The sequence below is a fragment of the Haliotis rubra genome, unplaced genomic scaffold (assembly GCF_003918875.1).
Source record: "Haliotis rubra isolate DU_JTF1 unplaced genomic scaffold, ASM391887v1 Scf518, whole genome shotgun sequence".
Classification (NCBI taxonomy): Eukaryota; Metazoa; Mollusca; class Gastropoda; order Lepetellida; family Haliotidae; genus Haliotis; species Haliotis rubra.
The window spans coordinates 645,561-669,641 of NW_025767211.1; the positions used below are offsets into that span (position 1 = coordinate 645,561).

At 38.8% G+C, this 24,081-nt stretch overlaps 2 protein-coding genes across 3 annotated transcripts; both read right to left on the minus strand.

The window, feature by feature from the left end:
• Positions 1-1,778: 1,778 nt before the first annotated feature.
• On the minus strand, positions 1,779-7,634 carry LOC124292458 (innexin unc-9-like). 2 transcript variants are annotated; one of them, XM_046729546.1, is made up of 4 exons: positions 7,401-7,634; positions 6,704-6,758; positions 5,051-5,216; positions 1,779-4,510 (listed from the first exon to the last, which is right to left on the minus strand). In XM_046729546.1, coding segments are annotated over exons 2-4 (1,224 nt in total). In that variant the 5' UTR covers positions 6,706-6,758; positions 7,401-7,634; the 3' UTR covers positions 1,779-3,454. The 2 variants fall into 2 exon arrangements, with proteins under 2 accessions (XP_046585502.1, XP_046585503.1); XM_046729547.1 differs by lacking the exon at positions 7,401-7,634 and having other exon boundaries at positions 6,704-6,967.
• An 820-nt stretch (positions 7,635-8,454) lies between these two features.
• Positions 8,455-20,461, minus strand: LOC124292457 (innexin unc-9-like). The gene is made up of 3 exons (XM_046729545.1): positions 20,350-20,461; positions 11,181-11,346; positions 8,455-10,422 (listed from the first exon to the last, which is right to left on the minus strand). Exons 2-3 carry the CDS (start codon positions 11,343-11,345, stop codon positions 9,361-9,363), a joined length of 1,227 nt encoding a protein of 408 aa, XP_046585501.1. The 5' UTR covers position 11,346; positions 20,350-20,461; the 3' UTR covers positions 8,455-9,360.
• Between the last annotated feature and the right edge of the window lie 3,620 nt (positions 20,462-24,081).

Consider the following 24,081-nt stretch of genomic DNA (forward strand, 5'->3'; position numbering starts at 1 on the left):
CATTGTAAGAAACTAAGCGTCAGTCCACCCTTTCAGTATAAACATATTTGCAGACCGCCGCCATATAGCTGGACTATTGCTGAGTGCAGCGTAAAACTTAACTCACTCGCTCAGTATTAACAGCGATCCGGATTAGTCAGGGTCCGTTTAAACAGATACACTGTATCCGTACTATGAGTAAATATTAAAGAAAGTGACTTCTCGCAACAACACTTGTGTCCCACCGTTTGTGAAACAGTCAGAGGTGTTTGAACCACCACCACGGGAGGTTGACCACCACCCCCACCCACCCCACCCCCGCAGTTTGAAAGTTGAAAGTTAAACTTGATTTGAGCCAGTTGACAGGCAACTATCACGTGGTTTGGAATTTATGAAACGCGTTAGCGTGGTATGTCATCAAATCGGCATCTTATCAGTGGGTGGGGTATTTTTATCAAACAAACGGTCACCCGGGGTAAAATGTTCGCTTGGAACGGAGGTTTCCTAGAATTCCCACAATGAGGGGTTATCAGGGTTAAATGTTTGGTTTGTGAGTCACATACGTGAAGACACGCTGCTCTCTGCACGTCAAACGCATCTTAGGAGAACAACAGAGTTGAATCTGTCAAGATTACTGTGAGTGAGTGAGTGCGTGAGTGAGTGAGTGAGTGAGTGAGGGAGTGAGATCAATGCAGGGGACACCAATCACTGACATGCATCTCACATATTTCAAATATTGTGAGGGTTTGAGACTTGTTATAATTATGAAAATGGTTTTGTCGCCTTTACATACATACATATGAGTCATAAAGTGTCAGGCCCGGGTATGTCCGGATTAGAACTGATCTTCAACAACCCATACTGGTCGTCAGAAGCGACTAACGGGATCAGGTGGTCAGGCTAACTGACGGGTTGACACATGTCATCATATCTCAATTTCCTTGAACGACGCTCATGAGGTCAATCACTGGATTGTCTAGTCCAGACACAATTATTTACAGACCGCCGTGATACAGCTGGACTATTGCTGAGTGGGCGTTAAACAAACAAACAAACAAACAAATGATATAGTATCAACGCATAGCTAACACACATGGTTGTAACAATCAGCTACAATAAACTACAGTTATAACGAACCCAAAGTGACAACTAATTTAATTTCGCAATATCCGTGGGTATTTAGACTGAAACATACAGCAAGTACTTGGGACAAAAGAAACCGTTGGCTATATCCGTCAGTTCGTTACTAAGGTAGTTTAATGTACATATAATCACCAAAGTAACATAAAGACAATTTAAATACACACGCAACCTCTTATCCATTATCAGTACAAAACCCGAGTCCATTGTTCGATACCGATTGTATGCTGACCATGTGACCATGATTCACTATCAAATACATCAAGAGTACGCATAAAGGTGAGCGTATCATCTCCAACCTGTGATTGTGTCACCTGGAGAGGCCTTTCTTGTAGAACCGCCCGATCAATGTATTATTTGAGAAGTATCCTGGAAGTCGTATGACCAAGATTACAAGATTTGGGGCGGATGGCTAGCCAAGCGGTTAAAGCGTTCTCTCGTCACGCCAAAAAAAACAGGTTCAATTCCACACATGGGTCTAATGCATGAAGCCTATTTTAAGTGTCCAGTTAGTAAATATTCTAAAAGAGGCGTAAAACAAACTCACTCCTCCGAACCGCAGTAGGGACAAGATAATTGTGGCCAGATATTGCTGGAATATTCTTCACTCACTTGGACAGTTTCAGTAAACAATGCCGATAAACGGGGTTCGCAATAACGACTGTGTATTGTTTATTCAATAAAAAATATAAACATGAAAACATATATTTTATGTCACATAACAAGAACATCATAATTGGGAGTAAATAGTTCACTTGGTAGATCTGAGTACACAGTATTGACAATCAGTCCAACCCGCACCATATACCTTTATGTACTAGTAGACTAGTGCGCTATGGTGCACATCTAAATTTAAATATGCTATGAACCTGTATTCACAAATATATATCAGGTAAAAGGCAATATAATTGCTGACACGAAATCGAGCTATTGATACATTGAGTTTGTTGTGATTCTATGTAAGTTTATATTATTTTCTTTATATAAGTTTTCTTTGAACCAGTGAGCATGGTTTTTCAAGAATTGATAATTGTTGAAACTGTAACGCACAAGAAATATTTCTTATAAATTAAGTATGGCTATCGCAGTTAAAATTTGAATTCCAGTGGCCCTTACGTTTACAGGTACGTTGATGATGCAAAATGAGTTTTTAGGAAGGTATATTTAATCGCAAGCAATTGAAAATAACGGTTTGATTGAGAATATATATGCTCTGTTTACTAAGATACGCTCGTTATGTACAACTGTGTTAATCACTGCTTGAGATAAACCAAGAAGCGCTAAAGATCAGACATTATAGTTTTCATTAGTCAGAAATGATAATATTTAAAATGAAGCATTTGTATCCAATCCAGTGTATACAGAGAAGCACTAACGTTAATTTGATAAAACAACACTATTATGATAAAACAACACTAATTTCATAAAACAATGAGAGTCTGATAAAACAAGGCTTTTTATAAAACAATGTGATATCAGAAAACTAATGTAACGCTACAAAGCCCATTTCAGAAAGCGCGCTGATACAGATAAATAATATAACGATATTGAACTAACTCAATGCTGAGCTAGTATTGCTTACATCAATCGCTATTATAAACACATACACCACATATATTTCAGAATACAATGATACAATGAAACTTTAATGATCTGGACGGAATTATTCCCAGGAAACATGATAGAATTTCAAGTGTTTTGATTTACAAATCATTGTGAAAAGTCTTCGTGTAAAACATGAATTTGTTGGTACACCAGAGATCGTCCAGAAACATGGGTCACTGAAAGAAAGCGATTTACCTCACGTCTTTGACCGTAGCTATAGTAATTCCGGGATTTCTTCAGGAGACGCAATCTGTGCAAGAATGCTATCATGTGTTTGACCATTTTGAAAGTGGCATTCGAATGCATCCTAGGGCAGCTATAGACTAATCTATCTTTGTATGGAACTTTCTAGAAGGTGCTTAGACTACATAGGTGGGCAAGCGCATATTTCCATCATTTCACATTTCACCAAACCACCCTGAAGATTATGTTTTCACCTTGATGGCAGGTCATGTCCAGCAAAAGTCTGTTTTGGAAATTTGACCACTGTCGCTAGTATCAGTGACTTCTATTGTATTTCAAACGCCCACTAAATTTTGAAGTACTCTTGCTACTGTCATTGTGTTTCTTAGTTTAACTATGAAATTCATTCCTGCATATATTTCTGGGTTAACCTATTGTTTAAATCTGGAAGTAGACATTTATCAATATATAGAAACCAAAATCAAATAATTAAACAAGCTCTATCAGACCTAGATGGAGAAATAGATACACCTTCATAACATCTGATTTATACTGAGCTATTGACGAAAGATTTTGTTTCAGGACTGAACTCGTCATCAGATTTGTGATGCTCCTTCTTAAATTTGGCCCATAGGTGTTTTAGGAGATCAAAGGTCATAATATCGCTGGTGTTGTTGCCGACAACTCGTAACAGAAAGATGCCGTCATCTCGGAGATAATGTCGCACGAATTTCTTGAAGAGCTTCAGGTCAACCGAATCTCCGCCATCTTTAAACATGAACAGGTACTTGTTGAGAAACTTCTCCCGCCTTGATGTGAACACCTCCTCAACTGTCCAGGAAATCAGGCTCCCTAGGGTCAGCAGAGACAGGATGAGAAGAACAAACCACTGTGCAGCATAGATCTTCTCCAGGAAGAGGTTGATGGACAGGACACACTGAACCGTGAATGTTTGAACATTCTGAAGTTGCCGTATCTGGAAGTCGCACATTCCAATGCGGGGAAAGTTCTGTAGATCTACCCAATAGGAGTCGCCGGCTAGAAGTTCAAGAACATTACCTCCGTACGCCCAGTAGTTGAACCCAAGGAAAGAGGTAAGGATTTGAAACTGAGAAACAACGTTGACCAAATACAGCAGCTTCACGAAAAGATACAGTCTGGTGAGGTAACAGCCTGAACGTTTGCCAAAGCAGAAGAAAACGTTAGCTAACCTGTTCTTCAGATTCCCGAACGGGTTTTGTTCAAATCGGCGGTACGTCTTCAGCCATCTGTCGATGAAGATGGAGATATGCTTCATCTTGGTGTCGCGGTCAGCTTCCGGCTGCATCTGTGTGTCCAGCGTCATGCCAACGATCTTTTCCATGTTAATGCCCGAGAAGCCTTTCATTGTTTTCCATATCATGTGCGGGATCTCAAACATAAATGCCTGGACCATGAACATGACGATGACCCAACGGTAGAAGCTGACGTCTCGGTCTTCGGACATCCGATCATCAATCGCAACCGGAAGTGACTCTGAGAAAGGCACGTTGTACATGTCGGATATCCAACAGTAAGCGTTCACGTAATCTTGAAAATGATCCTTGTCGTATTCTTTCGGTACCTGAAAGTATTATTACATATTTTGTATATAACACTGGTGGCACAATATGAAAGTACAAAAGCAACAAAAGCACACGGCGGTTACTGAAATCGTTTACCCCTTGGTGTAGGGGGATAAAAAGTACCGTTATCAGTGGTCCACAAACTGCTTATATGTTTCATTGGTGACCAATAGCCAAGGCAGCTGTCGGTCGCATGACGTGCAAGTTCCACATTTGTACCCTACGAGAGACTTAGGGATTCCGAAATTTGTAGCAATATGGGTTGGGATATTGATGCAATTCATTGAGCACAATATATGAAAGGAATATTTCTTCACGTTTTGATGAATATAAAACCTGTTTACTGACATTTAAACCCCGATATAGATTGATCTTATAATATTCATAATATATTACTTCCCATAAATATTACACAAAACAATTACCTTAAGAGATGATTCAATCAAAGTATACCATGTTATTCAAGACTTGATTTTTTTAAAATATATCTGGACAGACAAGTACAGCATTATCAAAGGTATGATATATTATTGACCTACCCAACAATTGATAGGCGCACCCACAAAGGACTTGGCACCGACCAACACAGCGAGCGCCAACAACGTTCCCACAGCAACGTAATGGTGTAACTGGTCAATGAGGTCATCGTCACGCGTTGCCCGTGCAGCAGATAGTTTTGCAAGCTGGTCAAGCGCTTGTTTCAACCTGAAAATATTAGTCCACTTTCCTCATTTAACTGTCACAATGGACAGGAAACAAAACACGACATTTAAGGATTAAACATAATCTTGTAGTGAGTGAGTGAGTGAGTTAAGGTTTACGCCGCATTTACGATATTCCAGAAATATCACGGCGAGGGGCACCAGAAATGGGTTTCACACATTGTACCCATGTGGGGAATCGAACCCGGGTCTTCAGCGTGACAAGCGAACGCTTCAACCACGAGACTACCCGTCCGCCCCAAATCGTGTAATGTTGGTCATACGACAATGCGTATTTGTACAAGATAACATAATAATAGTCATCTTTTCAAACATAAAAGATAATGGTTTTCGCCAAATGGATGGGCACAAATGACCATATTTTTTTAAGAATGTGATTGTTGGTTCGAATCCAGATCGCCTGATTATGTTTCTAGGTTATTAGCAGCAACACTAACGTGTTCGTAGGTTTCGCCAAGGTGGTAAGCATCTGCAACCTTCATCACTTCGTATTTTCTCAAAAATTAACCTGACACGCCGTGATACTACTGCTGATAGAACCGGGAATCCAACTCACTCACAAACTTTATATTTCAAAAAGATATTAACCCTTTGCAAGACATGGCAGATTTTTAATCTGAATGTGTCTGTAGGCCATATCAGTGCTGTCACGTATTATCGCCTTGTACAGGAAATACTCGAGTGGTCTGTATTGTGATAGGGAGACGAACCAAATGCATTTAGTATGAAGCAAAGTTAACAAATAAAATATCTAAACTATTTAATGAAATAAATGATAGCACCAAAGAGTAAAGGTATTTAGGATTCGGATACTATAATTTCTATCAGCTTGACCGTTAGCTTGTTTGTTGTTAAACGCCGCAATATCCCAGTTATATGGCGGCGGACTGTTTATAATCGAATCTTGACTGGACATTTCTGTCATTGATATCATCAGTATCATTGAGATACAGTGACCTAGATCTCAGCGAGAATGACCACCCGATTCCGTTAGTCGCTTCTTAAACAAAGCATGGGTTGCTGAAGATCAATTCTAACCCGGATCTTCACAGATTTCGTACGATCGGGTTTGTTCAGCATATCCTACCTAGATATATGTGTCTATCGATCATGATGCTTCACTAGTAAGGTAATATTTAAAATATTAAAAGAACGGATAACAGGTTAAAGCACCCTCCTCCCCCTCCCCCCATCTCTCCTTCAATGAACATTTTCATGCTAAACGTCTTGCATGTGGTTAAAGTTTAACAAAATGATACGTCATTAACAAGCTATTTCCATAGCGAATGTTCAAATATTGATCTTGTTATGATTTTACAACACATACATATAAAAGAAGTAAACAATGCATACCCGGCATGCATTGATCCACAGGCAAACTGTAGCGCAAATAGGGTTTGCGCAACAGAGAGAAACATGCGCTACAGTTTGCCTGTGATTGAACATAATAATTTGAAGGTATCTACTTACATTGGGATGAGTATCCTCCTTCCTCAATACTTACTGTCTCTGAAAGGTAGGTGCACTGAAATCGAAAATTTCCAGTTTAGGTTGGTTTCTTTGATATTTGAAACACGTTAAATGTCACCTCCGAGTATTAAATTAAAACTTTTGTTAACCAGTTTTATGACATGGAAAATACACAAATACGTGCAGATTTCATATATGGTACAAGTGAGCTGTCGAAAAACGTTATATGTAGAACAGAAAGTTAAAATCTATAAATTTTGACTATTTGAATGAAATTTGATGACGTTGCGCAGAATATATTCGTAATACATAGAATTAATATTTGCTGTCGTGTTTCGACATCTGTATATCGTATAATCGTATTGCACGTGCATTTTATGCGATCGTTGTAACTAGTGCATACCTTGAATTTTTACACCTGCTTAGATTAAAATTGCAGAAAGTAGTAAATTTGAAAAAAACAGAATGACTTATTTTGTCCAGTTGGATTTAAATAATTTCAAACAAACTTTACTATTTTTGCTAACTAAAATATTGCATCTCTGAAAAAGAATAATTGTCCAAGTTCCGCATGTATTTTTTTTCTTTTCACACACAACAATAATTATATAGTCGCTGTTTTAACATATGTCAGTGTTCTAGATCGGTGAAAAATACTAGACTAGTTAAATGCTCGTATCTAGAAAGCATACCATACCTTTGTCTGCCCTCTCGATCCCTCCTGTCAACTGTTGATGTCGAGCTGTCTCAGGCCACTAACACAAGGAAGATAACGTGGGGACAGGTTCTAGGACTGGGAGGGGGTAGTTGGGGGGACAGTGGGGATCTGGTGGTTATCTCACGTCTTCTAGGAAGGAGTGAGGTGACTTGGAATGCATTTCGCAAGCATAGTGATATTTTCAAAGAAAAATATTACAGTATCATGATTGATATTTGATATCTTGAAGTATTGATAAAAGAATTAGGTGCTCTGTCTTGAGGTGGCTGCCATTGTCATAACAGTCCTCCATCTTTGGAACGTGACCTGCTGTATATATTTGAAAAGTTCTATTCTTAGCATATTCGCAATACCTGGTGTCACGGCTGATTTTTGCAGTGACCCCCATGTTGCCTGGTAGATCCTGTAGAATGTCTTTCGTCCAATACACAATATATTTTCTGACGATGACGTTTGTATATATGTTACAGGCCCCCAAGCACTTTGTATTTTAAGAGTTTAGATAATGTTTTATGATCCTTTTGCAAATGTGTTTTCCATCATTACATAGTCAATCACAAGATGATAATTATTAACAATAAAGATCATACAAATAAATATCGACGCGTATAGTTTTGCTGAACACTTACCTCGAGAACACACATGTTTTCTATTGTATTTGGGGGACTCACGCCTCCGTATATTAATATTCACATTCAAACTGGGGTCGTTTACTATCCTACATGCTTTTTTTAAAAACAACAACTTATTATTCTTCCATTTTTCGAGAGAAACTGAGAGCCAATTCAAATTTGGTGTTCACAGGTTTCCATCGGTGGAAGTCGGTTTGTTTGGGCGTTCTCAACGCTGTGTCAACATCAAAATACCATAAATGACGCAATAGATATATTTTAATGTTTCCCTTAGGGTAGTCTGTCTTAACACTGCATATTAGTTTGTGAACAGCGATGACACTAAGACAGAAAAAATATACTTGCAATAAACTGAGAAATATCCATCATGGTTAAAGTCCTAAAAATAGAAAAATAAATAGTTAAAGGCTCAATGTTGTTTTATTCAGTCCTGAAACAAATGAACACACGTGATTTAAGCAAGCGACAAAACTCTTTCCATATTCGTAGGAAATATTAGCAAATATCGGTCAATTTGTGGTCCAATAATATGTTGAGTATATGACATACAAAGTGTGCAATAACAGTTATGATACATTGTATCATCTTGAGGATCACATGTTTTGGGAATTATTATCATTGTATTATGAAAGGGCGTGCTATTGAACTGTCTCCAGTTACTTTGTTTACAAACTAATATATACTTTTTACAAATTTTCAAAATTGTGTTCGTGTTAATGTTCTCTTCAACGAAACAAAATCGCCGAATATCATTTTCTACAAACGTTAATGTAAATTTATATACTTACATGTAATCGTCAAATCTTTTCATAATTGTTTTTTTATCGCTTATTATATGTTGAACATGTTCAATCTACAGAGGATTCTCTCGATTATATAATGTCCAGATTACTAAATCACAATAACCTTGAGACAATCAGTTCATCCTTCAGTTCATCAAACGGAAGTAGCAGCAATGGTGTTCCTGTCGTCTCAGGAGTTGCAATTGCTGTGCAGAACGGGGTCCCGTAGTGGCAAATGTCTGAGACATATATGTTCTCTATCAGGATTTCCTTCCATTCAAAGCTGACAACTGAAATACTGTTCAAAGCTTCGTTGAAACAAACTCACTCTCTCACTACAAACCCAACCTAAGGAGACGTTAGGTGTTAGCAAAACAGCTAATCTACAAAATGTTTAAAAATAATCATTAACTTTTTTACCAGCACCACACGAGTTAGGCGAAAACGTTAGTATTTGAAGGTCGTCAAAACAATTTGTCGGCGCTGGAAATTGACTCAGGCATTGCAACTCAGTACAACCAGGAACTATTCAGGTCCGTTGGTAAGAGGTTTGGTATCTGACAAAAGGTCTTCATCGTCATCTGATTTGTGCAGCTCCTTCTTATACTTTGCCCAAAGAAGCTTCAGGATATCAAAGGCAAGAAGCTCCCCAGCGTTGTTCGTCACTATCCTCATCAAGAAGACGCCATCATCTCTCAGATACCGCCTCACAAAGTGCTGGAACAACCGGACGTCCACTTCAAAATCCATCTCTCGGAGCATCTCGAGGTACTTGTTCAGAAATCCCTCCCTCCTTGAGGTAAAGACTTCCGCCACTGTCCACTTGATGAGGCTGATGAGGGTCGCCAATGCGAGGATCACAAAGATGAACCACAGAGCAGCGTAAGCCTTCTCCAGGTACATGTTTATGGGGAGGGCGCACTGCACTGTGTGGCGTTGGATGTTTTGGAGCTGGCGGATTTCAAAGTCACACATACTAACCCGTGGGAAGTGATCCAAGTCCTTCATTGGTGCGTCAGCCTGTAACATCCTCACAACGTCGGCACCGTAACCCCAGAAGTTGAAACCAAGGAAGGCCGATAGGATCTGGAACTGTACTAATACATTGATGAGGTAGAGGACCTTGACAAATAGGTAGAGCCTTGTCAGGAACCGTCCCGAACGCTTCCCCAAACAGAAGGCAACGCTGAAGAGCATAGACTGAAATCTTGCTAGAGGACTGGAATCAAAGTGCCTGTATGACTTCAACCATCTGTGGATATATTCTGCTGTGTATCTCGTGTTCATCTCCCTATCCTCTTCTCCCTCCAGCTGGGACTTGATGGCCAGTTCCACGACCTTTTTTATGTTGATGCCAGAAAAAGTGTTGAAGGATCTCCAAATGAAATTGGGAAATTTGAACATGAGCGCTTGCAGAAGGAACACCAGAAATACCCAGCGATAAAATCGGAGACTCCTGTCCTCTGACATTCTCTCGTCAACGTCCTCGGGGAGATATTCACTGAACGGCACGTTGTACATGTTGCTGATCCAACAGTACTGCTGGATGTAGAGTTTGAAATTGTCGTCGTTGTACTCTTTTGGAACCTTCAAAACAAAGAAGAGTCCATGCTACAATAGCTGTACATAAACTGATGAACATGTTAAATCAGCTACAAACGAATGTTTCTAGGACTTCAGTCCTGCCCCATAACGAAGCATGCATGTGGTCAGGCAAGTGTGTTTGTTTAAATTGGCTCTTATCACCCAGCAGTGAATGGGTACCCAGTGGGATAGATGTTATATGACTGTTATCCTTCTAGCCCCTCAGAGGCAGCTTGGGTTATCCGGGGTAATATAATAAAGCCTGTGCTTTGCGTATAATTAGCGCCACTGAGCATTACTAAGATGGGTATTAGGCGCTCTACAAATGTATTATTTATAAGTTTACCAGTACTCTGTTTAATGTACTACAGGTTATGTCACGCGTGAGAACAGAGTTGTGAAATGACCATATGCTGGACATCAACAGAAGGTGTGTTGCCTGTCAAGTATTTGGTATTGAAGCAATCAATATGAAACACAACTGGCTGTACTAAAACTGGTTATATATAGTACCGCTAATAGCCCTAAGGTTTGCAAATGACGCTTAACCGCACTGTTCCATGGACTATGCCAAGGGCCGTGCCATCCCAAGTGAAATCGTTGCGACCAACACATTACCATAGCATAAATGAAGGGGGAGGAAGAGTAACGGCTTGATCTAGCAGTAACATTGCTCGTAATATTTGTACAAAATGCGTCTGGAGTTACGTGATTAAGACAATTGACAGGTGAATATTTCATAAGCTGTGAAATAAACGTACCCAACAGTCGATGGAGCCCCATTTTGTTTTAGCGCTAAAGAAGCCTGTCATAATGACCAGAACGATGACCATCATCCTGTGGTGTATCTGATCCACGGCATCGTCGTCACGGATGAGACTGAATATTTTTAATGCCACAAACTTCTCCACAACCTTCTTGTACATCCTGCAACGATTAAGACGGTGACGATTAAAAGCTGATCCTTGAGATCCAAGTTCAAATATATTGCTTATTCACATAGTGTATATAAGGTAGATCATATATTGTATATAAGATAGGCTATATCCACAATAATAGGGAATATGTGTTGTCAGGGAATATTATTAGGGGATGTGTATTATCAGTGAATATGTATTATTAGACAATGAGTGTTAATATGTGTTAACAAGAATTCTGTATTATCAGGTAAATGTATTATTAGGGAATGTGTATTATCAGTGAATATGTATGATTAGACAATGAGTGTTAACAGGAAATTTGTGTTAACAAGAATTCTGACCGTATTATAAAGTAATATGTATTATTAGGGAATGTGCATTATCAGGTAATATGTATTATCAGGGAATATATATTGCAGGGATTTTTAATCATCAGGGAATATGTGTAATTAAGCAATGTATATTATCAGTGAATATGTATTATTAGACAATGAGTGTTAATATGTGTTAACAAGAATTCTGTATTATCAGGTAAAATGTATTATTGGGGAATGTGTATTTACAGGGAATATGTATTATCAGGGAATATATATTGCAGGGATTTTGCATCATCAGGGAATATGTGTAATTATGCAGTGTGTATTATCAGTGAATGTGTATTTTTAGACAATGAGTATTGTGACGGAATATGTGTTAACAAGAATTCTGTATTATAAGGTAAAATATATTATTTGGGAATGTATATTATCAGGAATATGCATTATTATGGGATGTGTATTATCAGGGGCGCGTTCGGTTTTAAATGACATTTAGCAGCGTTCAACCAACTATAATCACTTCCAAAATGTAAACACAATAGGATTATCTTCATTCTACCATGACATATCCACCATGAATAAAACGCGTTTTAAATATGCACTTATTACCCTTGCGTAGTGTTGTTTACCTTTGTAAGGGTTAATGAGTGCAAAATATTCCTACGCGCAGTGAACCGGCTCTCAGAAGTGGTTATTGAACAATTTTCACTAAAGTCTTCTAATTTTTTAGTAACAGCCTATCAAAAACGAACATACTTAAATGTTATGGTAGAATGTATATTATTAGAGAATGTGTATTATCAGGGAATATATATTATTAGAGAATGTGTATTATCAGGGAATGTGCTTGATTAAGCAATGTGTATTATCAGGGAATATCCATTATCAGTTTTTACTGAAGTAAAATATGTTATCCCTGATCATTTAGAGATGATAATAAATGCCTGATTCACAAAGGAAATGGACATAAATCGTCTCTTGGATCATACTTGCATCAGGCATGATTTTCGTCACGAATGCATCAAATTTGGCATTGTCCTCCACATGTGTACCATCAAATTGTTTGAAGGCCATACTGGGGCCTTGAATGTAGTTCCCTTGAGACAACAACTTCTGAGTAAGAGTGATATGGTTTTGTTTGAAATATTGATAACAATAGCATGCTCGAAAGGATTTATTATCAAGGAATATGAATTGTTGGTATAGCGTATAATCAAGAGATATGTATTATCTGTGAATATGTATAATAATTGTAAAGGAACATGTATGATCTATAACCGTAAAACTTTCTTATGAAATTAATATATATTATTAAGAGGGTTTTATGATTATACAATTTTATAGTGCGTCACTCTTGTTATTGATGGGTAACCAAATTGATATAAAATGCATTTCCCTATTTTGACGTATACCATATGCTCCCTTGTTGTTGTTTTTTCAGGTAAACAGTGCATTTACCTGTGCACGCGTTTATGACCGGTGCTACGAGAAAAAGGATAGGCTAAACCTTTTGCAAAAACCTTGCATCATTATTCGACACTGTTTCATAAACATGTGTTTATGCAGTCAGAATCGTTCAATGGACTTAGCTTAGAGAGGACATGTATCATGGTAATGTCTTTGTAGTTTTAATGCTCTGACTATAGTTATATGAAACATTCGAGTGTTCCTAAACAATTCTTCAGTTGTGTATCTGCTGTCATTAATCGTTTATAATGTAAACTCTTTCGCTTGGGTCAAATTGGTCTGTAACAAGCTTGTTTTTAAATAAGTTTTGAAAACATACAGTCTAATGATTTCTTCAATCTTTATATCAATGTGTCTTGTTTATAACTCTTCTCAATGCGATCAACATAATGATAAAATGAGCTGAATGTGAACGACGTAGGGAGAGAACGTTTTATAGCGTACAAGAATTGTGTAATTTCATAGTTACGGAAACATTAGGAATACTGGTAAGAAAATAGCAAACACTGTCCATATGGCCGACAGCATGCTGGCATATTCGTTCTTGCGTTTGAACGCTCAAAACCTCTTAATGCACTACATGCAATCAGTACTCCAAAAAGGCGCACTTCCACATACAACATGGCATAATATCAAAAGTAAAAGGCAAAAACTGCGTGAAAATTATATGACTGAACAATGAGTAGCCTACTTCACGAAATGGTTAAACATTCCCCGCCATAATGGTATCATGCACACACGCAATAGGTGCATAAAAAATATGTATGTGTATATTGTCCCACGCCACACTGCAGTACTCCTGTAAAACAAGGGCAGCCTGTAAACAAACAGCCTTCACCTACCAATCAAAGGTCGAATTATTAATTTAGAATTACCTCTGTTGTTTACAAATGCTGCTTAAGAGTAAGGAAAACCGTTTAGAAATACAGATGTATGTTCGTTTCGCAACTTATTTGGAGCCTAGTGTCTTGCCCCAAACATTTAAATTAAATCCTGAACATTTCAGGGATAACATTATTCATAATCATATTATTGAAAAGTGAAAAACTATTTGATAATGGGGAATTACCTTTGCTGGGTCCAATTAAGTACTGCTCATAAATAAAGAGGATCGTTAACAATATGTTCGATTTGCAACTCATTTGAGTTCGTGTCTCGCCCCAAACGGTCACCGGAAACCTCCAAAGGGAACCCTTGTCACTCATTTCAGCTTCCCCTGAAGGTAGTATGAATACTCTCTACGGAAATTCGTCAATATCCTATGGTACTGTTACGTCATTAGCGAGATTCAGTTTGCAATGTTTCGGGAATATTAGAAAAATAGGAAATGAATTCATCCCTGAACTTTTCAGTGATAATCTCATTCACATATCATATTATTATTATTCATATTATTGAGAACGAGTATTTTCACGCATTTAACATATTCCCTGAAATAGATGTATACCTGCACATACGCCCTAAATATATTGCCTACACTAGTTATCACATTAATACATATTTACCGAAATAATTATCTCTTTATTAGTCCTATACCAGAAAAATAGTTTAGCTAAAATATTATTTATACATATTTCCTAAAATAGTTGTCATATTTATGAATAGTTTCTAATATTGTTGTCATATTGAAACAAATTCCACGAAATAGGTTTTTCGTATATATGCATATTTCATGTTGATACCATCTGCATACATATTCCTGAAATAATCATTGTTCTTGTATATATTCCCTCCCATTAGGTCCTATCAACCAAGAATATACGTACTGCTTCAGGATATGGTGGCACGCTCAACCTCAGTGTTACAGCCACATGAACAGTGAATTAATTTTGGAGACCCAACAAAAATATTTTAAATGATATATAAAATCTTAATGTGAATTGTGGGGAATCACAAAATGCACTGAAAGAATTCACTTAAAATTTTGCAGGGGTATTTTGCAAATCCACGCCAAATTTTCAACAGTTGTTGTATATTGTGAACTTGGGAGGTACCCTTTATATATTAATACGTATGTCCGAGTGTTAAGTTATTGGTCTAAGTTATTACGCAGTGAGAACAGTATACTGCTGGTTATTTATGGTCTATGTTTAACGGGTTTAAATAGGGTTGTAAATCTTGGTTGATTGGTTTTAAAATATGCGATAAGAACTTGGTTTGGACACGTTTAGGAATTTCCTGATGTGAATGTTGATATTTTTTGTAAAGTTGCAAAAAAGCGTCTCATTAATATTTATATTAATAAATGGAGATCTGAGTTAGAGTTAGATGGTAAATTATTTTAATACAAAAACATCAATGTACTTTTTGTTATGCAATGTACATTGATCAGGTTGTCAAAGATAGAAAATTGATCACGCAAATGTGAAGGTCCACTCATTACCTAATGTTAGAAATTGGTAGATACAATAATATTCCAAGGGAAGACCGTTTATGTGCATGTTGTAATAGCTAGGGAAATATTTTCATTGAAGACGAGTATCATTTTATGTGAATTTTAGAATTTACAATTTAGAAAGATATATATTAAAAGTTTTATTGGTTTGACCTAGTGTACTTAAACTTGTGTCATTGTGTAAACATTCAAATAAATCTGCTTTGTTGAATTTAATTTATCTAATTATCAAAATATATCAAATTCTCGAATGAATTCAAAATTAAAGCACAATACAATGTCCAACCTATATAAACAATTGTTATTTATGTTATTGTCTGTACACAGTGTAAATTGTGGACGAGGAACAAAATTGTGCAAGACCTCCCCCTAAAAGACCTCTTTTCTTCTTCTCAATGACAGAAGAAACGTCTTGTGACATCAATGATAAAACCAAAACGAGCACTGGTGAAAGCCGTTCCACTGGTCTTATGGCGTTAGAAAAATGGCAGTTTCATTTACAGCACGATGATTTGTGTTTGTAGTAAGAATAAAATTAAGCTTATTATTATGTAACTGTATGAACTCAACCAACAGGCGAGATCATCACGCATGAAACAATATTAGTCTGAAATTTTAGTCACGATCTCGCCTGTTGGTTGAGTTCATACAGTTACATTTAGTACTGATTTTTACATATCCCATCACTGTTTACAATTCATATGTTTTGGCAGACAGTTCTTATTGCCATGGAAAGGGGTTTGTCGCTTGTATTCAACAATGAGTACTATGCGGATCGGTAGAGAGAGTGAGAACAGATTTCTCGATTTGCTAAAGATTGCTGAGAATGTTAAGTCCGTAGAGGCTATAAAGAGATGCTACGCTTGACAATTTGCAGTCTGAACATGCAACATGTAACTCCTTCATTGCTGCCTTGTCATTCAGCTAGCTTATTGTTGATGATACTGAGCAATCTACCCGTTAGTAACAAGAGCAATCTACCCGTTAGTAACAATCAATCTCAGTTTAACACATGTTACTGCAGCTTGTTCAGCTTGACCTGAGCTACTCTACAAATGCATGACCCGGGAGGTCAAATGGCACAAACGGCAGGTCGAGTTAACTTCATTAAATAGGGGAGCAGAGAATGTTATTAATATTGCGTTTGTCCGAAGCACGCATACATGGATACGTTACAGAACTTGTCCCGCAAAACAACACTTTTGCAAGTAAAGCTAGGACATTGCTGACGATTTCTCGACACTAAGATGTGAAACAGCGACATGTTGACAATCAACTGACAAAGGTGCACCCCTTCACAATAATAGACCCAACCAGTTGTGACAAGGTCACACAATGCATTAGCATTCACTTGATCAGGTCAAGCTGAACAATCTGTACATATTTTTTAAAACGCCCGAACCTAGGGTGATTATGGAACCACAGAACCTGGAGAAATAAAATGTGATCAAGAAAAACCAGCGCGTAGCCCTTTAACTCATACTACACATTTTATGAACTTGAAATCGACTTTCTTGACAAAATTGACTGGCACAGATCTTGCTGAACGTCGACAAAAGTATGCTTGGTATTGTGGGGTTATAGCTTAAACGGCACCACAGCAGAACGGCACCAAATTTGTTCGGCAAAAACGGCACCATATTGGCGAAAACGGCTACTGATTTCTGGGCTAAAACGACACCATATATAAAACAAAGTATGACGTTGACTTATGTTTTATTTCATTTCATTATAACATTAGCAAGATTATATTAAAATATGAGTCATTCCCAAAATCTGTGCATATTTATGTTAGATGTTTGTATACGACAAACTTAAGTCAAAATCAAACAAAAAATATTATGGTAACTAACTTATCCCAGTATATTCTACACTTTACAGTAACAAAATTAGGGAAAATATATTTTTAAATTTACTTTACACCAACCAATTTTACTCAATTTTCATGTGTCACAACTCCAGTGGTTGATGTCACAGATGTGCCATTTGATATTTTTTTTCTTTTTCATAAGAAATAAATATACAATTTCAAAACTCATGTTATATTGTAAAACTAGATATTTTAATATATATGTAAATTAAAAAAATATTATCTTTGGATTTTTTCTTTTCAAAATGATGTTACAAATTTCGAAACCTGGTGGCTTATATAGACGCAACTCCAGTACATTGTTCCAATAGCTGGATACATAATTGAAATAATTTGACAACAAAAGCAAAATACTGTGACAAAATAACAGATAAATGATTGAATAATAAATATGCTCGGTATGGTGTTGGTTATGCCTAGCAACGAAATGAGCAGCCACGGAAAATCAAGTTATATAAAACTTGCCTTACATTGAATATATACGTAGATTTGATAATTACCTGAAGCGGTTACTTTTAGAAATGAACTGTTGTAATGAGTTCAGAATGTCACTATTAGTTGAGTTATTCAATGCGCCGTTACCGTATAAAGTAGCTTTCACATCGTATCCTTGAATATAAAAAATACACCCTTGTTCTTAAATTTTGATAGTTCCGACATAATAGTAGATGTATTTACTATCTGCAATCCGATTATCTTATAACAAACTAGTTTTCCCCATAAGATTTTAGTTGGTGCCGTTTTCGCCATAAGATTTGTAGCCGTTTTCGCCAAGTCGAGGTTCCGTTATGTCCAAATGGTGCCGTTTTCGCCAGGTGCCGTTTTGCTGTGGGGACGTTTTAGCCTGAACCCGTATTGTGAGTGTTGATATAACCATTTTTTGTCGTTTTGATAGCCTATGTAACTTTGCAGAAATAATTTTCTGCAAGTCGATACACATCTTTACATCATTACAGGTATTTCGAAGGTACCACACAAAATGTAAGGTAACCTGAGATTTCATAGCCTTGCCCATAATATTTATGGGCAGCAGCAATTTATTAAACATTTTCCAAATGGGTTATAACTGAAACGGCCCCACGGCAGAACGGCCCCAAGTCGAAACGGCCCCAAATTGGCTATGACGGCCCCAAATGCTTGGGCTGAAATGGCCCCATGACTAAACGGCCCCAAGTGAAAACGGCCCCATATTTGCCAAAATGCCCCCCCAAATAATCAGCGTTTTTTCAATGTGTGACCTTAGTCATAAATGATAGATCAAAAGGCATAGTTTTCAATTACTTATTAAATTAATTAACTTTGACATTTTCATCATGATTTTATTCTGTTTAATTGTCCATGAGGCCAATAATGCATGTGGAAGATATGAATAAAACTGAATATTGTACAGATCGTCTAACAATAGGCAATATGGCGCAAGTGCAAAGAACTTGGACTTCAGGTAAGTGGTTTAAATATGCTAAATCTAAAATCTGTCGGGCTTTCATTGACTTATCCCTGAATTGCACAGAGAAGCCAGTCTGTTGCCCTTACAAGTTCCGATGATTCAAGAAGGCCGACTTCGAACCTACCTGCGCAACTCTGCCACAGCTACACAGGGAGATATCTTCGAGGTCTGAAGAGGTTACAAGGATGGATACCTATCGCTGGGTCAACTTTTGACCAGATGCAGCCAAATCCATGGACCCATCACCCGCTGACTTTATATCTACGAACTGTTCCCTTGTTGATATCATGCAAGAACCATTGGAAGTTTATTGTCTGTGTTGTTATTCTATTTAATACCCATTATATAACTTCAGATTGCACTAAAATTGAAAACAAATACATGGTCAAGCACGTTAATGGTACTGCTGTGTGTGCCGCAAGGAGTGTGTTGTTAGGACGTTTTCCGTTTTCAATATATGTTACATGTCAATATAAATGCTCAAATATATTTCACGTCTTTTTTTTGCAATTGTACGGGGTCATTTCAAGCAACATCGGGGCCGTTTTGCACCGGGGCCGTTTTAGCCAATTTGGGGCCCTTTTTTAGTCAAGCAAAATTGGGGCCGTTTTGTCATGGGGCCGTTTTAGCCTGATCCCTTCCAAATCGTCTAGAAATGTCCAGCAATGAAAACATATAAGTTTCAACACAGGCAGATTGATAAATAGATGACGCTCTGCTGCGCCGGATAATTAAGCTTCCATCTTTTTTTCAGATGTCGTCACATGTCGACACATTATCAAATCCTGTGTCGGAACTAAAAAACAACATTTGCTACCATTTGAACTCTTAATAAGGAACTTCTTACTCTATCAATAAATATATTGATTATTATCGAGCAAGAAGCAGCCTGGACTCTATGTGAAAAACAAATAAGAAGATGCCATGCCTGAAAATGTTATCTCCCTGTTCAGTTAAAGCAACGAAATTCAGCAATCCTAGGAAATCTCTGTCAAAAACAAAGCTATAATACATGTATATTACACAGCATCACAATGATTCAACATCAATTTGTGAATACACCAGCTGAAAGGTGAGCGTATCATACTCCATCGGTTGCACACATCATAATCAAAAGCATAGGCACGCGTAGTGGTCACCTGAACAGTAACTCATGCTTGTTTTAAGAGGCGACTAACGGGATCGGGAGGTCACGCTCGCTGACTTGGTTGACACAAGACATCAAATCCCAATTGCGTAGATCGATGTTCATGCTGTTGATCACTGGATTGTCTGGTGCACACACGATTATTTACAGACCGCCGAAACATACCAGGATTATTGCTGAGTTCGGCGTTAAACAACAAACCAACCAAACCTCATGTAATTACCTTACATACCAAAGATATGACGAAACGACCTTTCACATCAAACTTCATAAATTGAGATTATGTATTTGAAAGTATATAATGTCTATCAGAGATACAAGAAAATTACAATTATGATTGCAAAATTATTACAATATGCTCCATTACCTGTCAGCTTGTATCAGTGTGTGAGCAAGTGAACTACGGCGGTGGACTAAACGCCAAGAGATAACGGTAACGAGATATCAACTCGCATGTATGAGGAAGTTGAGATTGCAATCCTGGAATGCCATTGGTTACACTAGCTGTATGCATGTCCAATGCTTTTTGTCATCCAATACTGGTTTAAAGAGGAGATATCGCTTGTACAAGATCAAGCGATATCTCCCAAGAGATATCATTTTGGTAAGTTTTAAGCTGATTGGTCAATATTTTTTGGACTACTTTCATCTCCAAGTGGGACTGAGTGAAGTGTTGCAACCGCCATGCTTCGCTTCGAATTGGCATTTGCAAGAGTTTTGAATTCTTTGGAAGTTTCTTCTTTGAGGTCGAAAGAGGTATTTTTGTTCATGATTTGTTCTTAGGACATAGAGGTTTACTTAAAATGCCACCAACAAATGGTGAAACTTATGCATTGCAGAATCTAAAGCAATAAATGTTAGCACTACTTTTATGTGCCCTCCTCCATCAATCCTGTTCACACCTGTCATCGTACTGTTTCTTAAGCTCGTTGTAGTAAAAGTCGTACATCAGGTGTTTGGATAAATCGAGGATGCTCATCCCCACGTAAACAGGCCGGTTGAATTTTATGTGGCTTTTCTTCATGTGTAGGGCAACTAGGTCATCGGTGAATATCTTGCTACGGTTGAATGCCGGACTGGCTATCAGTCTCCTGAGCTTGTCTTCCTCATTCGACCGAACCAGCTTCACGGTCACGCGTTTCCTCAGGTTCTCCATAGTCTTACCGAACACCGAGTTGTTCATGAGCTTATAGAGGTTTTTCTCAAAGTCACTGGTGGCAAGCTTTCGGAGGTCTGTGTTCATTCTGATGTAGGGTTCCATCCATGGGCTCTGGTCGAACATGAGCACCCTGTGTATTTTGGTCAGCCTCATACCCAGCGACAGGTACAGCTGTAGGTTGCGATAGTGAACTATGTACTTGGTCTTATTCATTAAGTTAGGCACGAGTTTTTAAACGTCTGCCACCCGCCCACCTAACAAGTTATGTTGGTACTCAGACATCCAGTCTGGGTTAACCCTCATACGTTCGGGGGCCAGGGGGGTAGCTGTTGTGTGATGTGTGTAATACCTTGGGGTATTCTAAGTCAACCTCGAGGATATAACCTTTGTTTGAATCTGGTGCGATGCTCATAACATCGACCTCCTGTGGCACCCATTCGAATCCCCCCTGTGGGTAGATACTGGCTCATAGCCCAGCCGTACAGGTTGTTGGCGTCGAGGTAGAGAATGTGATTGGTTGGCTTGCTAGGGTCGTAACCCTTCACGTATTGATTATTTGCTTTCGCGTATCGTTTGGTTGCCATGGAGATCCTGCCTCGCAAGCCTTTCTCAATGAATAGGTGCATGTCATAATCTGTAAGCAATTCCAACTTAACTCCGGTCTTTTTAAGCAAGGCATCCCGACAGACCTGGGCTGGTGTAATACCATGCGGGGTCGAGTTTATACTGCTTGAAACATGTCCGCCTAAACGTCTCAAACACGTCGGCTAACAGCAGTACATCTGTCCTCAAGTACAGGTCGTGATAATCCCCCAGGTTCTTACAATCCAGTTTATTCCATACGTTAATCGCGTGCGAGTAATCGTCTTGGGATATTTCCGAGTCGGTCAGATTGCTGTAAAATTCTCTGATGGGAGGTAGTCTGGTCTCGGCGAACTTGGGCCAACTATCCATGTACTCATAGGGGTACACACCCTTCCTCATAAGCAGGGGTCTAGTCTCGGCGTCTGTGTATCGGTCGGTGATAGGGAAGGTATCGTTGGCCTTAACCAGACTGTCTAATGAAGACAATAGAAATTGTACTGAATCTATAAACCTAAGGCCGTTTAAGCTGAAGGAGATGTATCTCTCCATGTTGTTGGGGATGCACGTTATATTACCATCGATTTTCGCGATGGCCTGCATGATCAAATGAGAGTCGTACCCTCTCAAGTTGTGAAAGACAACGGGGATGTTTATTATCTTAGGGTTGATTCTAAGCTTGAGGTTACACGCGCTGTGAGCGGCGCCTCTATACTTACCGGTTACGTGACAGTGATCTCTCACGGAATCACCATTCAGTGGTGAGTCGCACACGTGACAATTAGTGCTACAGGCGTGAGCTAGTCGGTCGGCTCGGGTCATACGCATGGGAGCGACTCTATACAGTGCATTCCTAATAATTTTTTCTTCCTCCTGCAAACACTTTAGAAACCTTTCAGCCGCGTCGGGACCCTGTACACTACCGGAGCTTTCGTTTCCCCGTCACAACGGACGACCACGTATCCAAACCCACAGGCTTCATGCTCCTGTGTTTTGAGTGTGGTTGGGGTATCCCCAACAACCTTAATAGGTTTGACCAAGGCTTCAAAGTCGGCGTATATGATATAAGGCACAGACATTTGGTTCTTGTGGTTGTCGAATTTTAGGATATTGTCACCTTCCTTGGGCATGTCGACCCGTATGGCCGTCTGCCCCACACCTTGGCAATCCTCCCGGTGGGATTCTAATAAATCAGCTCGGCTGAAACCGTGTAGGCATCGCACACAAAAGTGTTTTTTTCCCAACGTGTTTCGACTGGTCGTGCAACAACCGGCTGAGATGTTTTATCCACGTGTAGTGATACTTTTCACCTCGTTGGATCATGAATATATTGATAACTTGGTGGGGTTCCCCCAGTTGGGGTTTCCCCAACGATGGGCTGACCCTGTGTACTATTGTTGTGTTACCTTCGTGCCCAAAGACATTTATAGCTAGATTATTCTGTTTTTCTACTTTAGTGATCTGGGATATGGGGGTTGGTTCATCTATACCATCCCAGTTGAGCCCATCATCTTGGGGATAGCTAGAAAGCCTGTCTGAATGAGTGTCAGCTGGAAACAAGGCTGACCTGATAGCTACCCTCAGGCAATCGTCTCCTCTATTCTTGACGTTTACCATGGCCTGTTTTTTCCTATAGTAGGGGGGCAAGTCTAGGTATGACCCGCCTCTGAACGGCACGTAGTTAGCTATGTCTAGATAGACATTATCGATTTTATCTACAGCCCACCCGGACCCCAAGTGTGTGTAGCGTTCTAGGTATTCCCGTATCTGCTGAAAACTGGTATCGATCGATGCGTCTATGGTCTCTGTATGCGTGACAACCTCTTGCCTACCTCTGAAGTAAGGCTGAACGTACTCAGTGACCCCTCCCCCCAACTTGCTTATCGAGTGACATTTTAACTGTGATCTGAAACTTGATGCTTCCCAGACTGGTTAGTTCCTGATTTATTTTATCAGCTATCAGTGGCTTAATATCTGTAATGTCTATGTTCCTATCAACATGCATGCGCCAGCCTCTTAAATAATTACCTACAGCGCGCTCAGTGGGTATGAACTGTAGGTCAATAGCTCTATTCTGCCGTAACAGTTCTACAAGCTGTGGTTTCGTCATACGGGAATACCCACCTAACCCCAAATCACGAACTTCAGCTTTCAATTGTTTTACAGTGGGAGGTTTTGCTACGGGGGCATGTGATAACAATGCGATTAACCCGGCTCTCCCCAGGTTTGAATAACCCGTGAACCCAAGCTGTTTTGCTTGAGCTTTTAATTGTTTTACCGTGGGAGGGGCTTGTATGTTAAGTAATCTCAACAATGCTGGCTTTCGCATTCGAGAATACCCAATAACACCTCTCTGTC

What these genes read in the sequence shown, in the direction of transcription:
- LOC124292458 (XM_046729546.1), bottom strand. An exon ending in GTGCGCCTATCAATTGTTGG is followed by an intron (nt 4,511 to 5,050) that starts GTAGGTCAATAA and finishes TAATACTTTCAG; the next exon opens with GTACCGAAAGAATACGACAA.
- LOC124292457 (XM_046729545.1), bottom strand. Translation starts at nt 11,345, where the DNA reads ATGTACAAGAAGGTTGTGGAGAAGTTTGTGGCATTAAAAATATTCAGT. An exon ending in GGGGCTCCATCGACTGTTGG is followed by an intron (nt 10,423 to 11,180) that starts GTACGTTTATTT and finishes TTTGTTTTGAAG; the next exon opens with GTTCCAAAAGAGTACAACGA.